Source organism: Tursiops truncatus, chromosome 5 (genome assembly GCF_011762595.2).
Source record: "Tursiops truncatus isolate mTurTru1 chromosome 5, mTurTru1.mat.Y, whole genome shotgun sequence".
Lineage (NCBI taxonomy): Eukaryota > Metazoa > Chordata > Mammalia > Artiodactyla > Delphinidae > Tursiops > Tursiops truncatus.
This window is the reverse complement of record NC_047038.1, coordinates 124,022,741-124,043,692: the sequence shown is the minus strand read 5'-3', so window position 1 is coordinate 124,043,692 and position 20,952 is coordinate 124,022,741. Positions and strand designations below refer to the sequence as shown.

At 40.7% G+C, this 20,952-nt stretch overlaps 1 protein-coding gene across 6 annotated transcripts in view; it reads left to right on the top strand.

Annotated features, from left to right (window-relative positions):
* Nucleotides 1-15,436, top strand: part of BMPR1B (bone morphogenetic protein receptor type 1B) — a 418,867-nt gene extending 403,431 nt beyond the window's left edge. For 4 of the 6 annotated variants that reach the window (XM_073805579.1, XM_033857384.2, XM_033857383.2 and 1 more), the window contains 3 exons: nt 5,711-5,886; nt 9,938-10,068; nt 11,530-15,436. In XM_073805579.1, coding sequence (XP_073661680.1) covers nt 5,711-5,886; nt 9,938-10,068; nt 11,530-11,655 — 433 coding nt within the window. In that variant the 3' untranslated portion in view covers nt 11,656-15,436. The remainder of the gene's footprint in view (nt 1-5,710; nt 5,887-9,937; nt 10,069-11,529) is intronic. The other 2 variants (XR_012332176.1, XM_073805580.1) reach the window with 2 other exon arrangements.
* The last annotated feature ends 5,516 nt before the right edge of the window (nt 15,437-20,952 follow it).

The following is a 20,952-nucleotide window of genomic DNA, read 5'->3' as shown; positions in this document are numbered from 1 at the left end:
GTGCATCTTGCTTAATGTGTCATTTAAATCTTGTATTTCCTTATTTATTTTCAGTTTGGATGATCTGTCCATTGGTGAAAGTGGGGTGTTAATGTCCCCTACTATGATTGTGTTACTCTCAATTTCCCGTTTTATGGCTGTTAGCATTTGCCTTATGTATTGAGGTGCTCCTATGTTGGGTGCACAAATATTTACAATTTTTACATTTTCTTCTTGGATTGATCCCTTGATCCTTATGTAGTGTCCTTCTTTGTCTCTTGTAATACTCTTTGTTTTAAAGTCTATTTTGTGTGATAGGAGAATTGCTACTTCAACTTTCTTTTATTTCTTTTTTGTGATACGCGGGCCTCCCACCGCTGCAGCCCCTCCCGCTGAGGAGCACAGGTTCCGGACGCGCAGGCTCAGCGGCCATGGCCCACAGGCCCAGCCGCTCCGCGGCATGCGGGATCCTCCTGGACCAGGGCACGAACCCACATCCCTTGCATTGGCAGGCGGACCCCCAACCACTGCGCCACCAGTGAAGCCCCAGCTTTCTTTTGATTTCTATTTGCACGGAATGTCTTTTTCCATCCCCTCACTTTCAGTCTGCATGTGTCCCTAGGTCTGAAGTGGGTCTCTTGTAGGCAGCATATGTACGGGTCTTGTTTTTGTATCCATTCAGCCAGTCTGTTTCTTTTGGTTGGAGCATTTAATCCATTTACATTTAAGGTAATTATCTATATGTATTTTCTTATTACCATATTCTTAATTGTTTTGGTTTGTTATTGTAGGTCTTTTCCTTCTCTTGTGTTTCCTGCCTAGAGTAGTTCCTTTAACATTTGTTGTAAAGCTCGTTTGGTGGTGCTGAATTCTTTTAGCTTTCGCTTGTCTGTAAAGGTTTAATTTCTCCGTCAAATCTGAATGAGATCCTTGCTGGGTAGAGTAATCTTGGTTTTAGGTTTTTGCCTTTTATCACTTTAAATATGTCCTGCCGCTCCCTTCTGGCTTGCAGAGTTTCTTCTGAAAGATCAGCTTTTAACCTTATGGGGATTTCCTTGTATATTATTTGTTGTTTTTTGCTTGCTGATTTTAATACTTTTTCTTTGTATTTAATTTTTGATAGTTTGATTAATATGTGTCTTGGCATGTTTCTCCTTGGATTTATCCTGTATGGGAGTCTCTGTGCTTCCTGGACTTGATTAACTATTTCCTTTCCCATATTAGGAAAGTTTTGAACTGTAATCTCTTCAAATATTTTCTCAGTCCCTTTCTTTTTCTCTTCTTCTTCTGGGACCCCTATAATTCGAATATTGGTGTGTTTAATGTTGTCCCAGAGGTCTCTGAGACTGTCTTCATTCTCTTCATTCTTTTTTCTTTATTCTGCTCTGCAGTAGTTATTTCCACTATTTTATCTTCCAGGTCTCTTATCGGTTCTTCTGCCTCAGTTATTCTGCTATTGATTCTTTCTAGAGAATTTTTAATTTCATTTATTGTGTTGTTCATCATTGTTTGTTTGCTCTTCATTTCTTCTAGGTCCTTGTTAAATGCTTCTTGTATTTTCTCCACTGTGTTTCCACGATTTTGGATCATCTTTACTATCATTGCTCTGAATCCTTTTTCAGGTAGACTGCCTATTTGCTCTTCATTTGTTTGGTCTGGTAGGTTTTTACCTTGCTCCTTCATCTGCTGTGTGTTTTTCTGTCTTCTCATTTTGCTTAACTTACTGTGTTTGGGGTCTCCTTTTTGCAGGCTGCGGGTTCTAGCACATGATTCTAGCACAGGGTTTTTTCTGGAGAGGAATTTACTCTACATCCCTTAACTTATTTTATTCAAATTTTACTTTTATTTTCTTCCAGTTCCACTTAAATCTGTATCTTAGTGGTACTCACATTAACAGGGACAAAAGCCTTGTTGGATCTAGTAGAAGTATTAGTTGTAAAAACATGATTGGGTAACAGTGCCCCTGTAATTCTCTAAACCCAGTTCTTTAATCATGACCCTTTTGTGCAAATATTTCCATCCCTTCTCTATGGGAAAGGAGAAGAGAGATTGTGTTTCCTCTACAGTGAATGCAGCGCCCACATTTTGATGGTAGAAATGTATCTTTTCTGTACTTTTGTCCAGTTTATTTAGAGGACTTTTGATCTTCAGAGCCTTGTGCCTCTAACCTGTGCCTTAATCCTTGACATGTATACTTTTCTTGGTCCTCATCCTGCTGTTCTTTTTATTTATAATATATTTTAAACATACAGATAATATAAAAAATAATGAGTCACTCATGTAATAATTTAAGAATGATATTAACAATTTGCCTTATTTTTGTCTGGTCTTTTTTTTTAAAAAAAGAAATCCAGTGTTAAAGAACCCTTTTGTACTCTCCTCCCTGTTTTATCCTCCCCTTTCCACCCAGAAGTAACCAGTATCCCGGTTGGCATTTATATTTCCTGTATGTGATTTGACAATTTACACACATATGTGTACGTGTAGCCACTGCGGCACATGGAATTATGTTGTGGGTTCGGAGTTCTTCTCCGACTCTGCCCCCTTGTGCTGTATCCATCTTTTCTTGCCAACATCTGCTCTCAGTCCTCCCGGCCTCCATGGAAAAGGAAGGCAGGGAAAGCTGAAGGCAACCTGGCCTTTTCTTCTTCCTCCCTTCTGCTTGGCCCTTTCCTTCAGTGACTCCGTACCTAGCCTCAAGGCTCTGCACTGTCTGACTCTACTTCCCGTCTCTTTTTCTTCTTTTACTCTTGCTGCCCGAGTGTTAAATCACTTTAATTTCTCTTTTTGGTCTTGAAGATTAATACAAGTTCCATTTTTCTCTGCCCTTATTTGAGGACGGGTAAGATGATGTGACTGAAGACCTGGGAGAGAAATACAGTATAATTACTTTCAAGTAGAGAAACCCTCCCGAGGGAAGAAGGGACAGAGCTGTGTATCTTGGAGGATCTGATACTTTGTCATGTCAGATGGGAATTACTTATAGTTAGTATGTTTGTTCTTTAAATATAGTGCTAAAGGCGTGTGCCGTTGGGTTAATAGTCACCTGTTACAAAATTAATTTGCTTAACAAAATTTAGTTTATCTTCCTGTATACCTGTAATGTCTCCTTTTATGGTCTACAGAGATTTTTACGTATCTCTTTAAATCACGCACAGTGAAGTTTACTATAAAAAGGCCTTTTCCTTCTTTCGTTTAAAGTATATTCTTTATCTGCCATGTGCAAGGCACACTGTGAGTGGAGACGAAGGGGGCTGTGCTCTTTAGGGACATAACAAATGATTATGACAGTTATTCAGAGCTCAGAGGAGTTTACTGTCTTAGGGTGGAAGATGGATATTTATTGAGATACTACAAGGGAGAATATTTATTCAGATTCTTCTAGGGGAAGATATTTACTCAGAGACTCACAGGGGAGATGTTTATTCAGATACTAGTGGGGGAACCCCTAGGATGGGGGGAGGAAGGTTGAAGAGGTACAGCTGTGCCGAGCACACGTGGCCTGTGTAAGGGACTGGTTTGGGGGCCTTTGATGGGCAAGCCACATCCTTGACTATATGTTTTTTCAGTGTTTGAGGGAATGAGAGTTTAGAGAACTGTGTATAGTCTGCCCATCACAAATCTTAATTCCGTTATCATAGAATACCAGTTACCTCTTAGTTTTCCAATAGATGTCTCCATGTCACGAATTCCATCAGCCCTTCCTGGCCTCCCGAATCCAAATAAAACATTAAGGACCTAAGTGTAAGAATGGAAAGGAATTGCCTAAAATCTTTATCACCTGTGGTCAGAGTATGTCTTTGGCTTAAATGCGCTCCTGCAGGGCCCATGCTAGGACTGTTTCTGGTTTCCCTTCCCAGGACATGTTCTGGAATGTAATTTAGGCCCCTTAGCATCTTCTTTCCATCTGCAAACCCCCATGTTCGTTTCTCTGCATAGAACCCAGAATTCTCTATCCAATCCCAGCACTGTCTTTCTCTAATGATTCAAAATTATAAATTATAACACACACATATAACATATTAATGAAATATCCACTGTGTGTTCACATAAGAGGTGTCAGTGGGTAGAAGAGGAGAGAAATTGCTTTATAATTGAAGATGGAGCCTTTGTGGCATCTTTTAAATCTAATGGTTATCATTAAGCCTCTTCTCTGCTCAACGTTCCTTCCTTACTATGTACTATTTAGGTACACAGGTGACATTTTTCTATTGTATCCTGCTGGTAAATACTATGATTCACGTTTTAAACTCTTTCTAGTCTTAGAAAAGAGCCCAGAGCACTAAGACCTACGTTCACAGATGGTAAGGAGTACCAGCTCGTTAGTTTTTTTTCATTTTAAACAATTTCCACTTTAACTTTTATTTTAGGAAAAGAGGCTCCTTGAGAGTTGTTGCTTTGAGAAGATCCCAAGGGGCCTAATGAGTATCCTAGTGACACGTCTGATGAAATAGCTTTAGCTTAAGGATTTTAGCTGGAAGTGAATTTTAAAGGGTCGTAAGAATGAAGCTCTATAAGTGTTAGTAAATGTAAACAGTGTTGAGATATACAGAGTTTTAGAAGACAGAGATTGAGGCGATAAGATCAGGCCCAGAGGTTTTTTCCCCAAAAGCCACTAGTGTTTTGCTAAGTTTGCAGGTGTCTGTGACACAGCATGATAAATGTGATATCTGACTTATGCAACTGTTTTCCACGTTGAGGAAAAAGAACATGTAAATGCTTGAGAGTCAGTGGAGTGTGATGAAAAGAAAAAGAAAAACTCTTGGGAATCGGGAGAGAGGAAGGTTTATCCAAGGTTTTCCACAAACTTCAGATTAATTGTGAGTTTTTGTACAAGACCTTTCCTGTCTCATAGTTTCATCATCCGTCTAAATGGGGGCTCATCACCCCTCAGTCCCAGTAGTTTCTGTTGAGCTGTGGGACTTGTTAGACTTGTGCTGTGTGCTCGCTGCTGCACTGGCAGCCATGTCACACGCATCCTCTCATTTCATGGTCAGCCCCTCGAGTCATCATAGTTTAGCAGCTTTGCAACATGGGTTCGTAGCTCCGGCTCCAGCTCGCGGCACCGAGGCCATGGTTCCTGTGTGCCAGCCTCTAGATCGATGTCCTTCCACCAGGAATTTCTTCCCCATCTGTGGGGAATAATAATGAATGGAGCATGTTGTGAAATTTTCTTAAAGCTAAAGATATTCTATTCAATGACTTCCTTTTGTTATTAAAAATACATGTTATTCGGTTTATGAAATAATAGTGATGGTAGAAAGCTCTTTTATAGGTCTCTGCTTATCAAAATAAAACGTTTGCAAATCTTTGTTGGTCCTCTCCTCCCATCCCTTTTTACTTGTTTGTAGCTATAAAAGCCTCCCAACACTTGGCTTAAGAAATACTGTCTGAAACCAAATTGACACGTGCACCTGCCAATTTTAAGAGCAAAGCGACTAAAATATGAAGGGAAGGATGGTATTTTCTAGATATTTAGCAATAATTTAGAGCTTACACTTGATCTAGTGGCAATGCTATCCTATATGTGGCAGATTCGTTCTGATTGAACATCATCTACGTTGGGTTTTTACCTGTGAATATTTAACTTTTGGCAGGAAGTATTTTTTAAGGAACCCTGGAAGGATATCCTTTCCCACCTTTCATTAAAGCCCTGGGTCAGGAATCACCTTGATTGTCATTTGTTGGTCCTCTTCAGTGCTTATAGTGCTTTGCTTTACTTTTTCCTTAGTGATACGAATGAAGTTGACATACCACCCAACACTCGAGTTGGCACCAAACGCTATATGCCTCCAGAAGTGTTGGATGAGAGCTTGAATAGAAATCACTTTCAGTCTTACATCATGGCGGACATGTACAGTTTTGGACTCATCCTGTGGGAGGTTGCTAGGAGATGTGTATCAGGAGGTAAGTGACCGCGATACTGTTGGAGCTGCTACAAACCCTTTCTTTCTGATCAGAAATCAGAGTTGTCTTGTTTGCAGAATCAGGTTTGATTTGATGTTCCCCTTTATTTCTGTTGACGCAGTCTCAGTCCTCCCAGGAAACGATATTTAACCTCTTAGAATAATCTTTGACTGCCTCCTTCCCTTCGCCAGCTACTGATGAGTCTCTTCCAGAGCTTCCTCTTGCCTTTTCAGAGATCACCCCCTTCCACCATGTGTTTTCTCCTTTCTCTCTTGAGCTCTTCCTCCAGCAGTTGCTCCGTCAAGTCAGACCCCCCTCTCCTGCCCCTTCCAGCTTCTTCCTACCAACCTCCTGGCTCCACCCCCAACATCGGTGACGCTTTTCCTGTGGCTTCCTGTGCACAGATGAAGGGAGACACAGAAATGTAGGGCGGGGCACCCGTTGTGGAACCCCTCTACTTCTTGACTTTCTGTAATACGTCCTCATGAAGCAGTTTGAAAACATCAGTTTGTATCAAAAGGAAGTTCAAGCCTAAGAATATCATGATTGTTCATGATAACTTTTCTACAAACGTAAGGATTCCCTAGTAAGACTAAGAAGACATTCTTAAATATTCAGAGGTAACATTGTTGCTTGTAGTATTTTGCTTACTGCCGCAGGATCTGTTTTTGAGTAGGGGAGGGGCTGAGTCGCAGGCTCTTCAGTATCAAGCGCCCTGTTTATGCCTCTACTCACGGTTGTGCTCGTTCAGAAACCTTGACACTGCTGCCTTTCCTCGTGATGGCTAGTTGAGTTTGTCCAAGAGTGTGAAAGTGCAGCATGCCCTTAACTAGTAGGGGATTCTTTTTCTTGGACCTGCCATCTATTATCTGTGAACCTGTGACAGGTTACTAAATTTTTCTGTTTCCGTTTTTTTATTGTCAGAAAGAGGTGAATTATTGGATCTACCTCAGATGGTTGTGAGGTTTCAATGATTGTAGAAAGAATGAAAACTGCCTGGCGTATAACTAGCACTCAGTACGTGTTAGCTATTATTTTGAATTTTCATTTTGGTTGGTAGAGACTTAATGCATATTTAGATTAATATTTAAATAGGAAGGAGAAACAGTAAATCAACAGGCATTCACACTTTTGTAGAAAGATCATCTTCAATGATGTCGTGCCTTCTAATCACTCTGGGAATTCTGTGCCTCTTAAAATAGAACACAGTCCCTCTAAAGTAAGAGAAGTCTTCAGTCCAAAAGGAAAGTTAATGTATGTAGGAAAATTTTCCTAACCAGATATTCTATAAATCTCCCATCATAATTATGATCTCATGCTTTATTAAGAATAAATGAGCCTATTTTTGAATAATATGCCTACACTTATTTTATTGACAGGTTTATAGAAGTTAAAGGAGAAGTAAAGTACAAGATTACTTTTCTAATTATGTCTTCCTAAACATCTAAAGCGAATAGGGCTACAGGAGGCCTATATTTGAAAACCGGAGGAGGACCAGAATAAAGGAGAAATGATTCTCTGCTTAAAAAAAAAGCCAGCCTTATGTAAACAGCAGGATATTAATTGCCTTGCTAGAGCTGTCTTTGCCTGTGGAGGTTCAGGAGGTACTAAAATGTTACCTGTGGTACTAAAGTGTATGAGATTGATGTATATTTGTCAGAGATTCCCAGCTCTACCTCATAGCAACTGTATGGCCTTGGGCAAGTCACTTAATCCTTCGAAGCCAACTTTCCTCATCTGTAGAGTGTGTATAATAATGCTATCTCATAAATGTGTTTGTGAGAATTTAATAAGATAAACTATATAACATACCTACCTCCATGCCTGGTAGATAGTAGACTCGCAATAAATGAGTTTCTTTTCTCTTCCAGGCAGGCAAAGCACACACATTGTATTCTCTAACACTTTCCTTTATGAAGATATTGCAAGTTTGGGGGCTCATCTTTCTAGTCCAGGTACTTTTGGGTGAAGTAGACACATCCAGCTGTAGGCCTTTCAAACTTTGGAAGCAAAAGAAAGTTTTGAAGTTTCAAACACAAAGGCAGCAGACATGGGAAATTTTGATAACTTAATTGCATGGTAAGGAGAAAGGAGTAAGGCCTAGAGTTCAAAGACGGACTTAGATCAGTTGATAATTTTATGTGGTTGGCTCTATATCTGTTTTCATATATGCACCTACCCCACCATCCATGCATTAGTCCATCCAGATAATGGCACCAGCATTAGGCACTGAGGGAAATTTGAGATAAATTAGATTGACATCATCCTTTCTCTCAAGATGTTTCCTGAGCCATTGCCTTGAGAATTAGAAAAGGAGGAAGAACGGGAATGAAGTGAGCATCTCCTATCCATTAGACCTTGTGCTTTCATGATCTTCTGTAGAGATGACACACAGTGGAAGGAAATAGTAACATAGATAATACATATAATTATGCTCTGTGATCTCAGCAGGGGACAGAATAAATGGTGAGTTGGAATGGTCTGAAAAAACTGTCGAACCTTCTAGTCCTTTATGATTATAAATGGGTTTGAGTTTACAAGAAAGGACATAATACAGGCTCCAGATTTTTTTTAGAGTAAACCCTCAGTGAATTTTATGATGTAGTGTATTATCTTCCGACCTGGTGGTAGCTGTCGTGGTCCAAACGCAGGTTGGAAAAGAATTTCCAGACACAAGGCAGAATATAAAGAAGATAGAATTTATTAGAGGGAAGGGTCGCTGCCAGAACAGCGGGCAGACTTCCTAGTAGTCTGGGAGAGTCGAGCCTGAACATGTGCTATTGATCAGTTTTTATAGCCAGAAAACAAAGGAATGGTCCGAGGTGAAAATGTCGTTTACTGACTGGTAGAGACACTTGTACCTTCCTTCTGTAGGGTGGGAGTGGGACAGGGCGTATGCCTTTCCTTATTTGGGACAGGTCCTGTTGCCCAAGTGGGCGTCACCCAGGTGGGCTCAGGAATTTCATAACCATGGCAACATAGTGGGGAAGGCGATTAAGAGTCTGGTAGGGGGTGTAACGCTGAAACTTTTTCAGGCAGGGTTGTCCTTTGTCCTTGAAGCACCATTGTCTTTGGAGCACCACAGTATCATCTTGTTCAGATAAAAAGCAATGAAATTTCTATAAAAGATGATTTAGGATAGGGAGAAATGGTTCTCTGGAAAGACTGTTCAGAGCAGCATCCTCTGAGGACAGAGGCTGCTTATAATTACTGTGAGGAGTTCCTCAAATAATGTCAGAAAGAAGACACAGGCAGCCTGCTATTTTAAAGGACAAGAGGAAAAAAGGTAGAAATAAGATACTAGGGAAATGAAATGGGATAGAATTTAGCACGATAAGTACCTTTCCTTAAAGATGACATTCTTTTGTATTTCTTAACCGTTCTTTCAACACTACATATTTTTTTTTCTAATAGTGATCTATTTCTTGTAGACAGTTCAGATAGATGCAGGAAATTTAGAGAAGAAAAATCAGACAGTCATTGCACCTAAAAATCATGGTTAATATTTTCAGGTGTGTATAGTTTTCTAAATTTTAAATGTGCAAAAATGCATTCTTATGATTAAGCAGAACAAATGTAAATCTGACACTTTGTTCAAGTAGGAAACACTGCCGAATTTATTATGAGGTTCCTAAACGCATGCTGCAGTAGCAGAAATAGTTACATATTGTGCAGTATGTATTTGGGGTGTGTCTGGCAAATTCGCAACGAGATTTAATATAGATTTTAAAACGTTGGCGCACGGTACAAGAGCCTTTATAAAATCAGAAGTAAACTTGAGATGCTTGTTTACTTAGCTTTTGGAAGTTAGAAAAAGCTTGAAGGCATATAATATGTTTCATTATGCTTTCTTTTCACTTTTAAAACTTAGATCGTATCGTTCGGGCACATTGTTTTCAAGGTTGGTGCTGGTTTTGCTTTTGTTTTTGCTGTTTTTCAACCTGAACTTGTCTTTGGTACCGATAGAACTTTCCTTAGAGAATAGTTTATTGGTTAGACTTTTATTTCCTCTTCACAGAAAATAATAACGTTAATGAAACCATATTTTCAGGTATAGTGGAAGAATATCAGCTTCCCTATCATGATCTAGTGCCCAGCGATCCCTCTTATGAGGACATGAGAGAGATCGTGTGTATCAAGAAGCTGCGTCCCTCCTTCCCCAACCGGTGGAGCAGTGATGAGGTGAGGCTGTAGGTCACCATGTGGTTGTGACCAGTGTCAAAACAGACTTTTCTCCTTTTGCCAAAATTCCAAATATTTATCACAGGAATTCTTTTTCTTTGCTCTGATGGTAAGGGTGCCTCATGGCAGTAATTTATATGGAGCTAAGCGCAGTGTGTTAAAATTATCTGTTCCTTTCTTCTCTTTGATTTTGCCATTTCCAAAATACATTGAATGGATCAGCATTTAGCCTGCATAATCGGTAACATTATTTCATTTGTTGGTGATGTCCTGACACTTGCATAAAGGCCGTTAAATAACTGCACGTGTGTTTGTAAAGCATCGTGAATTTTCTCCATGACAAACTCACGTACAGCATTCTCCCGTTTTGATGAGAGAAAAGTAAGGCATCTGAAGAATTCGGTTTTCTATACACAGAAGTGGTACAAGTTGACTTAGTCGAGATGCCCGACTGTGCTGTGGATCTCCATCAATAAGGATGACGCAATGCTGTGGGAAAAATCCACATTTGGCCTGGCTCTGAGCCCGTCCTGGTGAAACCTAGCCAGATCTAACAAGGAGCTGCCAGAGGAAGGAGTGAGCCGGCCAGCCTTGCCTTTCTTGCCCCACCTGCCCTCTGAGCCTCTAAACCTGTCCAGGAACATTCAGAGAGGAGTTTGAAGCATCCCCCCAAAAAATGTACCAAAGTCAGTGCAGACAAGTGGACAGAACACTGTTCATAAATGAGTTCTTCACTGTTAAATGCATTTCAAAATAACCTTTGGTTCATTGGTTTTGTGGCCAGTTACTGAAATGCTAAATAATACATATGTTTTCCAGTGAGCTGTGCAGAAAGCTTTATGAAATGCTGGAATTTATATTATTTTGAAGGTGGTTATGGGCATTGGTATTACTCAAAATCCCTTCACTGAGGATTTCTAATGAAGTGAAATTGAGCTTTTCAACAGGAAGGCTAATAATTGATGTACCACAGGAGAACACAGGAGAAAGTTGTAGTGAGGCTGTGCACAGGTCATTAATCTTGTTAAATGGTACAGTGTGATGCTATTATTATAGCAGACAGCTGTGATTTAGGAATAACCATGTTTGTTTGAATAGTATGGAATTAGATAAAAGATTTGAGCTCACCGGGTGTTAGAAACAATCTGGGAGTGTGCAGTGGAATACAGACTCCCTGGGTATTTTTGTATGTGTTTAATCTGACTTCAGAGGCGCTCTTGTACGATCAGCAAAACCACCTGCTTGCTCCTATCACAAGGAAGCCATGAAAATCTGTTTTCATCATTTAAGCTTTGCATGATGAGAGAAGAAATTTTATGGAATTTTACGCCTACATGGTTTCAAGAGTATCTTTAAAAATATATATTCAAACTTCAGAAACCCAAAACTAAACGCCAATCCCAAGTGCCAGCCTTACAGATAATACATTTCTCTAACTCCTTTTCCTTTTCCTTCCCGCAGTGTCTAAGGCAGATGGGGAAACTCATGACAGAATGCTGGGCTCACAATCCTGCTTCAAGACTGACAGCACTGCGGGTTAAGAAAACACTTGCCAAAATGTCAGAGTCCCAGGACATTAAACTCTGAATTGAGGGCAAAAATAAGCATCTCTGGAGAAAGCCAGTAGCTACTCTTCTGTCTGTGGGCAGAGCAAAAGATGTTCCAGAAGCATCCACAGTACAAGCCGTGAACATCGTCCTGCTTCCCAGTAAGTTTAGCCTCACCTCTCAGGGAGCAGCTTGGACAAAGAGAAGTTCCCAGAAACACGGATTCATCGTGTCTGTTTGTAGGAGGGAGAAACTGTTTGGGTAACTTGTTCAAGATATGATGCATGTTGCTTTCTAAGAAAGCCCTGTATTTTGGGATTGCCTTTTTTTTTTTTTTTTTCCAAAAGATGCTTTAATTTTGCCAAAATAAAACAAATAATGTAGATGTTTTAAGGTTTATACTATTATAGTTTAAATAATTACAGCAAAGTTCTTCCCAGAAACTCTCCTGGAAGGTAAATTCAAATACGTGTTTCCATTGGTAAAATTCTGTTGCACTCTACCAACCAACAGTCGGTGAAGTTGGAGAACAGAATGGAACTCACCTTCAGAGCCCCTGCGCCCTGCGCCTCTTCAGACCACTCGGGCCAGGCCTGCACCGGGGCGGCCGCAGCAATGTGAATGCACCCGGGTACAAGCACCACCTGTCTGGGACCACGTTTGGGGATTCCTACAGGTGACCTTTTGCAGCTTTATAGGATATGGAACAAATGAAGGTTTTATGTGACTCTGTTAGAAGTAAATGTTGACACTGTTCCTCAGAACCGCTTTGTGTTTCTGATTCTGGTAGGCTTTCTCTTTCACGGTAAAGTCCCTTCCTTTTCATTAAACACAAACAAAGCTGTTTTTTTTTTATGGGCAGAGAATTGACCCATACATGCTTTTGATCTCTCAAATGAAGGGATCAATATTAAGTATAAAATTGCCATCAGTTGTCTTGAAGACAAGGCGCTTTAGAATAGAGATACTTTGCTCTTGTGCTGTGAGAAGATAGTGTCAGCAAGGTAGGGGATGAGGGTACAGGTGCACATGGCTTGTTTCTTCTGTACGTGGAAGAGCCCTTCACAGAAGCGCAAGGGGAAATGTATGCACAACTTATTAGGTACAAACAAATATGGTTTCTTTTTGTTATTATCTGCCTTTTATGTGTCTGAGTTAAGGGAAGGAGAGGAAACATATGTTAGGTTAATTTAACTAATTTTAATTTTTAAATAGATAAATATAACCTCCAGATGGGACAGCAGAGGAATGCTGGTGGAGGCCACAGACTGTTACGGCTGCTGATTTATTATTCTAGAATAGATACGGATCAAATATGTATATCTTAATATCTTATGTGATAGCTTCACATCTTAGGAATGCTGACTCAGTTTATTTTATTCTCATAACGTTCAATTCACTTTTTAATTTATTATTTTTTCTTCTCTGTGGCACTTGTGCAAAACATCTTTTCACCTATTCACTCACGCGGGGTTTTAACTTTTGAGCAACGTGAGTCAGATCATTGACAGGGCCAGTATTCCTTAGCAACAGGAACCTAATAAAGGTTAAAATTGTACACATCCCTCTCAACTTTATTCATTTACTTCCTGACTGTGGTTTTCTTTTGCTTCTTAGAAATTCTGTAGTGTTTAGTAAAGAACTGGAAAGTACCCCCTTGCCCAGCCCTTTAAAAAAAAAAAAAAGATGTTCCTTCCAGAATACTCCAGGGGGCAGTGTTTTATAACACATTTTCATTTCACCACTTGGTGGCTGAAGGATGGAGGGTTTTGAAAATGTGACAGCTGCATTAAAAACGAGAAAACATTTTCCTCACTTCTGAAGTGGGCTTGCACTGGTGAGTTGTTCCTCCAGGAAAGCATCCTAGAGCAGAGACCAGCTGTGAGCTGTGCTTACGGTTTGGGAGAAGCATAAGGAGAAACGGTTTCTGTATTCAGCACTCACTCCCCAGTGCTTCATAACCACATCTCCTTTGTAACAAAGAAAGAATATTTCCTTAATCCTTGAAGACGAAAAAGGTTTCTGCATTTTTCAAAGATTAAAAACAGTTGGTTCCAAATATAATCAGAATGCTGCTTTTATTGATATTAAGATAACCTCAATAGCAGTGTAAAGGTTCCTTTCTCTTGCGTCAAATCGTATTCTTTGTGATAGCTTAGAAGGAGTATGTGGCTAGAGCTAAGCATGATAGTCATCTGAGCCTAGGAGAGCAACTTAAGCGCCTCCAATCAGATTGTCTACGAAACAAATAAGTAAACATTTATGTCCGTTAAGTGGGGACATGTTTCTGTTTCTTGATTTTCCCTAAATTTAAGCGATGCTGGGCTTATCTCTTAGGTAAAAATGTGTTTTCTTTTAGGTAAGTTCTTATACATGGATAACTTCAAATCAGAATATATTGTGGAGAGGTGATAATTTCAAAGTAAACTAGATTTCTAGGGAGGTGTTGGTTCCTGTGAAGAATGGGAAGAGATTAAAATAGTAGCCAAATTTCTTCTCTGTTATGTGTTTGGTTGCTTTGGAAGAATGACTGCTTACTTTCTAATCCCCAACCTGATTTACTCACTATGAACATTTAAAAGTTATTCCAGAGATACTTAAAAAGACCCATTTAGTTACTATAGTCTTTCAATGAAACAAGAATTTACTTATGAATAGAGTTTTCCTTGTATCTTACCAAAATCCACCTTGCTTAGGGAATATTAAATTGTTCTTAAAGAGACTACCTACTCACTGGCAAATAATTCATTTTGATTTTTAAATTTCTGGTAGCTCAGAAGTGAATTTTATTTTTTCGTTTTGTCTTTCAACAGAAGAGTGGGAACCTGGAAATAATGTAGTTGATGCTTACTTTTAGGACTATTTCAAAGCCTAAAATTTTCTTCTAATCTTTTCCCTGCAAAGGAATCCTAAAATACTACTTGTTGGCTAATATAAGTTTTGTATGCTAAGATGTTTGGTTTTATAGTTTATGTATGTTTGTATATATTATATAAATATATATGTATATATAAATATTATGTTCAGTTTGGAGTCTGACACAACTCCATTATGTGGATTAGAGCGTAAAATATTATTAGGATAAAGTACTAAATGAAACGTAATATTTATTTATAAAAGGTGTAGATTGTTAAATCACAGGCGGCAGTGCTATGAACATTGTGTGTGAGGAGACCGGCCTTTGACCCCCTGGAAAGCACAGCTCAGGAGTCACTAGCGACCATTCTTTTTATTCTCAAAACGAAGCTTCTCAGAAAACACGCTAAGGTTTTATTTACAGGGAATTCTCTGAACCATTTCAATTGCTGTGTAGTCAGGTAGAGCAAGTCCTGAGTCATGACCGACTTCCACGTTTCTGCAGTCACGCCTGTTCATTAGAAGTTTAGTGTTTTATGTTGTTGGTCTGTTCTGGTTCTACTTTGTAGGTGAAAGGCACTGAAAGAAGTACAGTTTTTTAAAACTTGAATAATTCTGTAGTTATATCTCCTTAGAAAACTTAGTCACATAGCCGTGGAAATGAAAGAAGGCGTCAGAAGTGACTCAGTTTAGCAGTCATCATTCCTTTTGTAAAACAAAACAAAAAAACAATGCCATATTTTTTGGAGAAAAGTTAGAATATATACGGGATTTTGTTGTCTGTCTGTTTCAAAAGAGACTCATTTGTGTTCTTTTGGGGAACCAGTGCCTTATTGAATTTGTATATACTGTAATTATTCAGGACTAGGGAACAAACAATTGTATTGTATTTGTTACAAATTGTATATGGCTTTGTTTTAACATTCCCCCGGAATAAAATGGTTTTATTCTCCCCTTGGAAAGAACATGTCTGTTATCTTATAGTTGTGCCTTTTTTCCTCTTTAAAAATTTCACATTGTAGCAGGCGGGAAAGGCAGCCATGGAGAGCGTTGCAGGTAAGTGTTTACATCTGGTGGCAGGAGAGCAAGACGAACGGTCTGATGTCTCCTGTTTTCTCTATAATTAGGAGGCACGGTCATCTGTTGAGAGTGGGAGGAAAGGTAGAAAAGTTGGTGACAAGGTCTAAAATTGCATCGTAGGATATCACAGCCGGATGGCTACAGGCAACGCCGAGGGCCCCGTTAAGATGGATGACGCTAACTGTGGCTTAGTGGCCAAGGTGTGGCCCCTGGACCACCGTACAGCCCGCATGTGAACCCGGGCTCCCTCATTCTCTCCACTCTGTGACGGTAGGCATGTTGTTCCCTCTCGAAGACTCAGTGTCTTCCCCTTGAAGGTGGGAATAATATTAATCTCTACTGCATGGAGTGGTTCTGAAGATGAAATGAAATAATCCATGCACCAAGCATGAGGTAAGCATTCAGCTAACACTCAGTTACTAACTCTTAGCTATTATTACAAATTCCTTGTGCTACTCTTCTCTGTAATTTTATGATTTTATTTTTCTGTCAGCAACCCAATGTAGGCATGGAGACTGCGGCCACTGGATTCATTCAGGGTTACCAGGCATATGCAGCAATGAGTCATGGAAAATCAGAATTATCATCATCAAGGTGATGGCTGATGTGGTCCAGAGGAAGGAGGGGGATTAAAGAAGAGGCGGCTGATAGGCCCAAAAAAACAAGGTCAGAGGACAGGGGACCATGCTGGGTTTGAGAGGGTGCGATAGCGGTTACTGAGAAAGGGTCTGTGTTCAGAATCAAGATTTCAAAGAGGGAGTAGCAAGGTCAAGGACAGGCTGAAGGTGTGATCACAGGGGTGGATAAGATTATTGCTGATGAAAGAGGAACCCAAAAGCCGGGCCATTGGATCTGTCTCTGGGGATTCTGAAGCCTCCCAGGATGGTGGCAGTCTAATGACATGACGTACAAAGGAGTGGGGTTCCATGCAGGGGCAACAGCCTGGAAGGAGCACAGCCGTAGGAGAAAGACTCCATCCAGCTGTGAGGTACGTGGGGTGCGGAACAACCCAGTTGTTGCTGTTGTTTCTGAGTCAGTGGCCCCTGGAGAGGAGAAAACCCTCTGCAGAGGGAGAGGGAACTTGCTAGGTTGTTTGTCCATGGACTGGGAATCCTGGTGGGCAGAGAGCAAAGTTTGGTTTTGAGGGCATCCACTGGAGATGATTAGGAGAGAGGAAATCCAGAGTTGTTTGGGCACAGAGACTACAGGCGGGCTTGCATCTCAGTTACCAGGGACTCTGAAGTTTTTGTGTGATTGGCTGTGTTTAGCCAGCTGCATTTACGCCAAGAGAATTCATCCCAGCATTGGGATTCAGATCGATTTAACTCCCATCCCATGGTTTTCACCATCTCAGTTCTGTGGAAGAACATAGTCTGAGCCCCAATCTTCTCCCGAGTAAATTGGGACAAAATTCCCACCTCACAGAGCTCTTAGGAGGAACAAGTGAGGTGAGCGTGTGAAGAATGTGATGGCCCCGCACCAGCTACACAGCAGGTGCTCATAAATACTGCTTTTCCTCGCTGACATTAGTTTTACAGGATGTAAAGATGGCAACGTTTAAAACAAGCCAGAGTTTGCAGTGGTGGGAGTGGGGTGACACCTCTCCCACCCTCTCTGCACCCCACTTCTCTATGCTGTGGGCTTTCCTGGGACTCAAAGGCAGAGAGATAGTAAATCCCAGCTGAGGCGAACAGCATCTTCTCTTGCTCTGCTCACTTTTAAGTTGCAAGCTTGGTTGTTCCTTCTTGTCACAGCAGCAAAGTACAGGTGACCCTGCTCTCAGAAGGACTTCTCTTCCTGCAGAGTAATTCCCCCCACCCCCGCCCCCGGTGGTGGTTGTAACCGGCTACAGGGAGCTCTGGGGCTGATGGGGGTTCTTTGCCCCGGCCACTCTCCCGAACCCTCCAGTGACTCTACCCCCGAGAGGAGCTCGGGCAGCCTCCCACCCGCGACGTGACTCGGAAAATGTGCGCGCGCTTTCTTGAGTGCGGTCTTCCCAACAGGAATGCCGGCCACCAAAGCTCCAAAGCAAGGTTCGCGGGATGGTGGTGGGCAGAGTCTCTGCTGCCATGTGCTTTCTGTGCGCAGTACCATTTTGTTCTCTACTGAGTTTCCATTCTTTTAATGGAGTTAAATTCTCAGCCATAGGACCCACTTCTCCCTTCTGTTTTAAAGTGGTTCCAGTGTACACATCGCCACCACTTGCTCAGCCCTGACCCACAGCGGGTTTTGTGACCCCAGTCTTGGATCAGTCTTAAGTCAGGGGGGCTGTGCCTCAGGGCTGCTCCCAAGCTCTTTGGCTCAAGCCTGAGGGACGGGATGGGACGGGAGCCTCCCATCAAAGGCGCTTCTCGGCTCAGCTCCTTCATTAGGAAAGGGCCGCCTCAGAGCTCTCCTCGCACATCCGAGTCTGTCCTGTGCTCATCACCCTGAGGCAGTGGCTGGCTGTGCTCCGGCAGGTTGAGAAGCTCTGCCGGGCATTCGCTGTAGCTCTGGGCATCCTCCCCTTTCATTTCCTACCTACTAGTGCAGCTGTTGGCAGACTTGATTTACTTATCTTTTTAAATTTTATTGAAGTACAGTTGATTTACAATGGTGTGTTAATTTCTACTGTATAGCAAAGTGACTCAGTTATACATATATTTTTTCATATTTTCCATTATAGTTTATCACAGGGTATACATTTTTTAACATCTCTATTGGCGTATAATTGCTTTACATTGCTCTGTTAGTTCCTGCTTTATAACAAAGTGAATCAGCTATATGTACATATATATCCCCATATCCCCTCCCTCTTGCGTCTGCCCCCACACCCTCCCTATCCCACCCCTCCAGGCGGTCACAAAGCACCGAGCTGATCTCCCTGCGCTATGCGGCTGCTTCCCACTAGCTATCTATTTTACGTTTGGTAGTGTATATATGTCCATGCCACTCTTACTTCGTCCCAGCTTACCCTTCCCCCTCCCTGTGTCCTCAAGTTCATTCCCTACGTCTGCATATTTATTCCTGTCCTGCCCCTAGGTTCATCAGAACCTTTCTTTTTTTCTTTTTCAGATTCCATATATATGTGTTAGCATATGGTATTTGTTTTTCTCTTTCTGATTTACGTCACTCTGTATGACAGACTCTAGGTCCATCCACCCCACTACAAATAACTCAGTTTCGTTTCTTTTTATGGCTGAGTAATATTCCATTGTATATATGTGCCACATCTTCTTTATCCATTCATCTGTTGATGGACACTTAGGTTGCTTCCATGTCCTGGCTATTGTAAATAGAGCTGCAATGAACACTGTGGTACATGACTCTTTTTGAATTATGGTTTTCTCAGGGTATATGCCCAGTAGTGGGATTTCTGGGTCATATGGTAGTTCTATTTTTAGTTTTTAAAGGAACCTCCATACTGTTCTCCACAGTGGCTGTATCAATTTACATCCCCACCAACAGTGCAAGAGGGTTCCCTTTTCTCCACACCCTCTCCAGGAATTATGGTTTGTAGACTTCTTGCGGATGGCCATTCTGACTGGTGTGAGGTGATACCTCATTGTAGTTTTGATTTGCATTTCTCTAATGATTACTGATTTGAGCATCCTTTCCTGTGTTTGTTGGCAATCTGTATATCTGCTTTGGAGAAATGTCTATTTAGGTCTTCTGCCCATACTTGGATTGGGTTGTTTGTTTTTTTGATATTCAGCTGCATGAGCTGCTTGTATATTTTGGAAATTAATCCTTTGTCAGTTGCTTCATCTGCAAATATTTTCTCCCATTCTGAGAGTTGTCTTTTCATCTTGTTTATGGTTTCCTTTGCTGTGCAAAAGTTTTTAAGTTTCATTAGGTCCCATTTGTTTATTTTTGTTTTAATTTCCATTTCTCTAGGAGGTGGGTCATAAAGGATCTTGCTGTGATTTATGTCATTCAGTGTTCTACCTTTGTTTTCCTCTAAGAGTTTTATAGTGTCTGGCCTTACATTTAAGTGTTTAATCCGTTTTGAGTTTATTATTGTGTATGGTGTTAGGCAGTGTTCTAATTTCATTCTTTTACATGTAGCTGTCCACTTTTCCCAGCACCACTTATTGAAGAGGCTGTCTTTTCTCCATTGTATATTCTTGTATCCTTTGTCAAAGATAAGATGACCATATGTGCGTGGGTTTATCTCTGGGCTTTCTATCTTGTTCCGTTGATTTATATTTCTGTTTTTGTGCCAGTACCATACTGTCATGATTACTGTAGCTTTGTAGTATAGTCTGAAGTCAGGGAGCCTGATTCCTCCAGCTCCGTTTTTTTCCCTCAAGACTGCTTTGGCTATTCAAGGTCTTTTGTGTTTCCATACAAATTGTGAAATTTTTTGTTCTACTTCTGTGAAAAGTGCCAGTGGTAGTTTGGTAGGGATTGCATTGAATCTGTAGATTGCTTTGGGTAGTATAGTCATTCTCACAATGTTGATTCTTCTAATCCAAGAACATGGTATATCTCTCCATCTGTTTGTATCATCTTTACTTTCTTTCATGGGTGTCCTATAGTTTTCTGCTTACAGGTCTTTTGTCTCCTTAGGTAGGTTTATTCCTAGGTATTTTATTCTTTTTGTTGCAGTGGTAAATGGGAGTGATTCCTTAATCTCTTTCAGGTTTTTCATCATTAGTGTATAGGAATGCTAGAGATTTCTGTGCATTAATTTTGTATCCTGCTACTTTACTAAATTCATTGATTAGCTCTAGTAGCTTTCTGGTAGCATCTTTAGGATTCTCTATGTATAGTATCATGTCACCTGTAAACAGTGACAGTTTTACTTCTTCTTTTCCAATTTGGATTCCTTTTATTTGTTTGCCTTCTCTGATTGCTGTGGCTAAAACTTCCAAAACTGTGTTGAATAATAGTGATGAGAGTGGGCAACCTTGTCTTGTTCCTGATCTTAGTGGAAATGGTTTCAGTTTTTCACCATTGAGAACAATGTTGGCTGTTTGTTTGTCATATATGGCCTTTAGTATGTTGAGGTAAGTTCCCTCTATGCCTACTTTCTGGAGGGTTTTTATCATAAATGGGTGTTGAATTTTGTCGATAGCTTTCTCTGCATCATGGGTGGGGTTGTGTTCCTGTCTTGCTAGTTGTTTGGCATGGGGTGTCTAGCACTGTAGCGTGCTGGTTGTTGAGTGGAGCTGGGTCTTAGTGTTGAGATGGAGATCTCTTGTCCATTGATATTATGAGGGTTCGGGAGGTCTCCAGTGGACCAACATCCTGAACTCAGCTCTCCCAGCTCACAGGCTCGTGCCTGACACCTGGCCAGTACACCAAGACCCTGTCAGCCACATGGCTCACAAGAAGAGGGAGAAAGAAATAAAATAAAATAAAGTTGTTCAAATAAAAAATAAATTATTAAAAAAATAAAAAAGGAATTAAAAAAAGA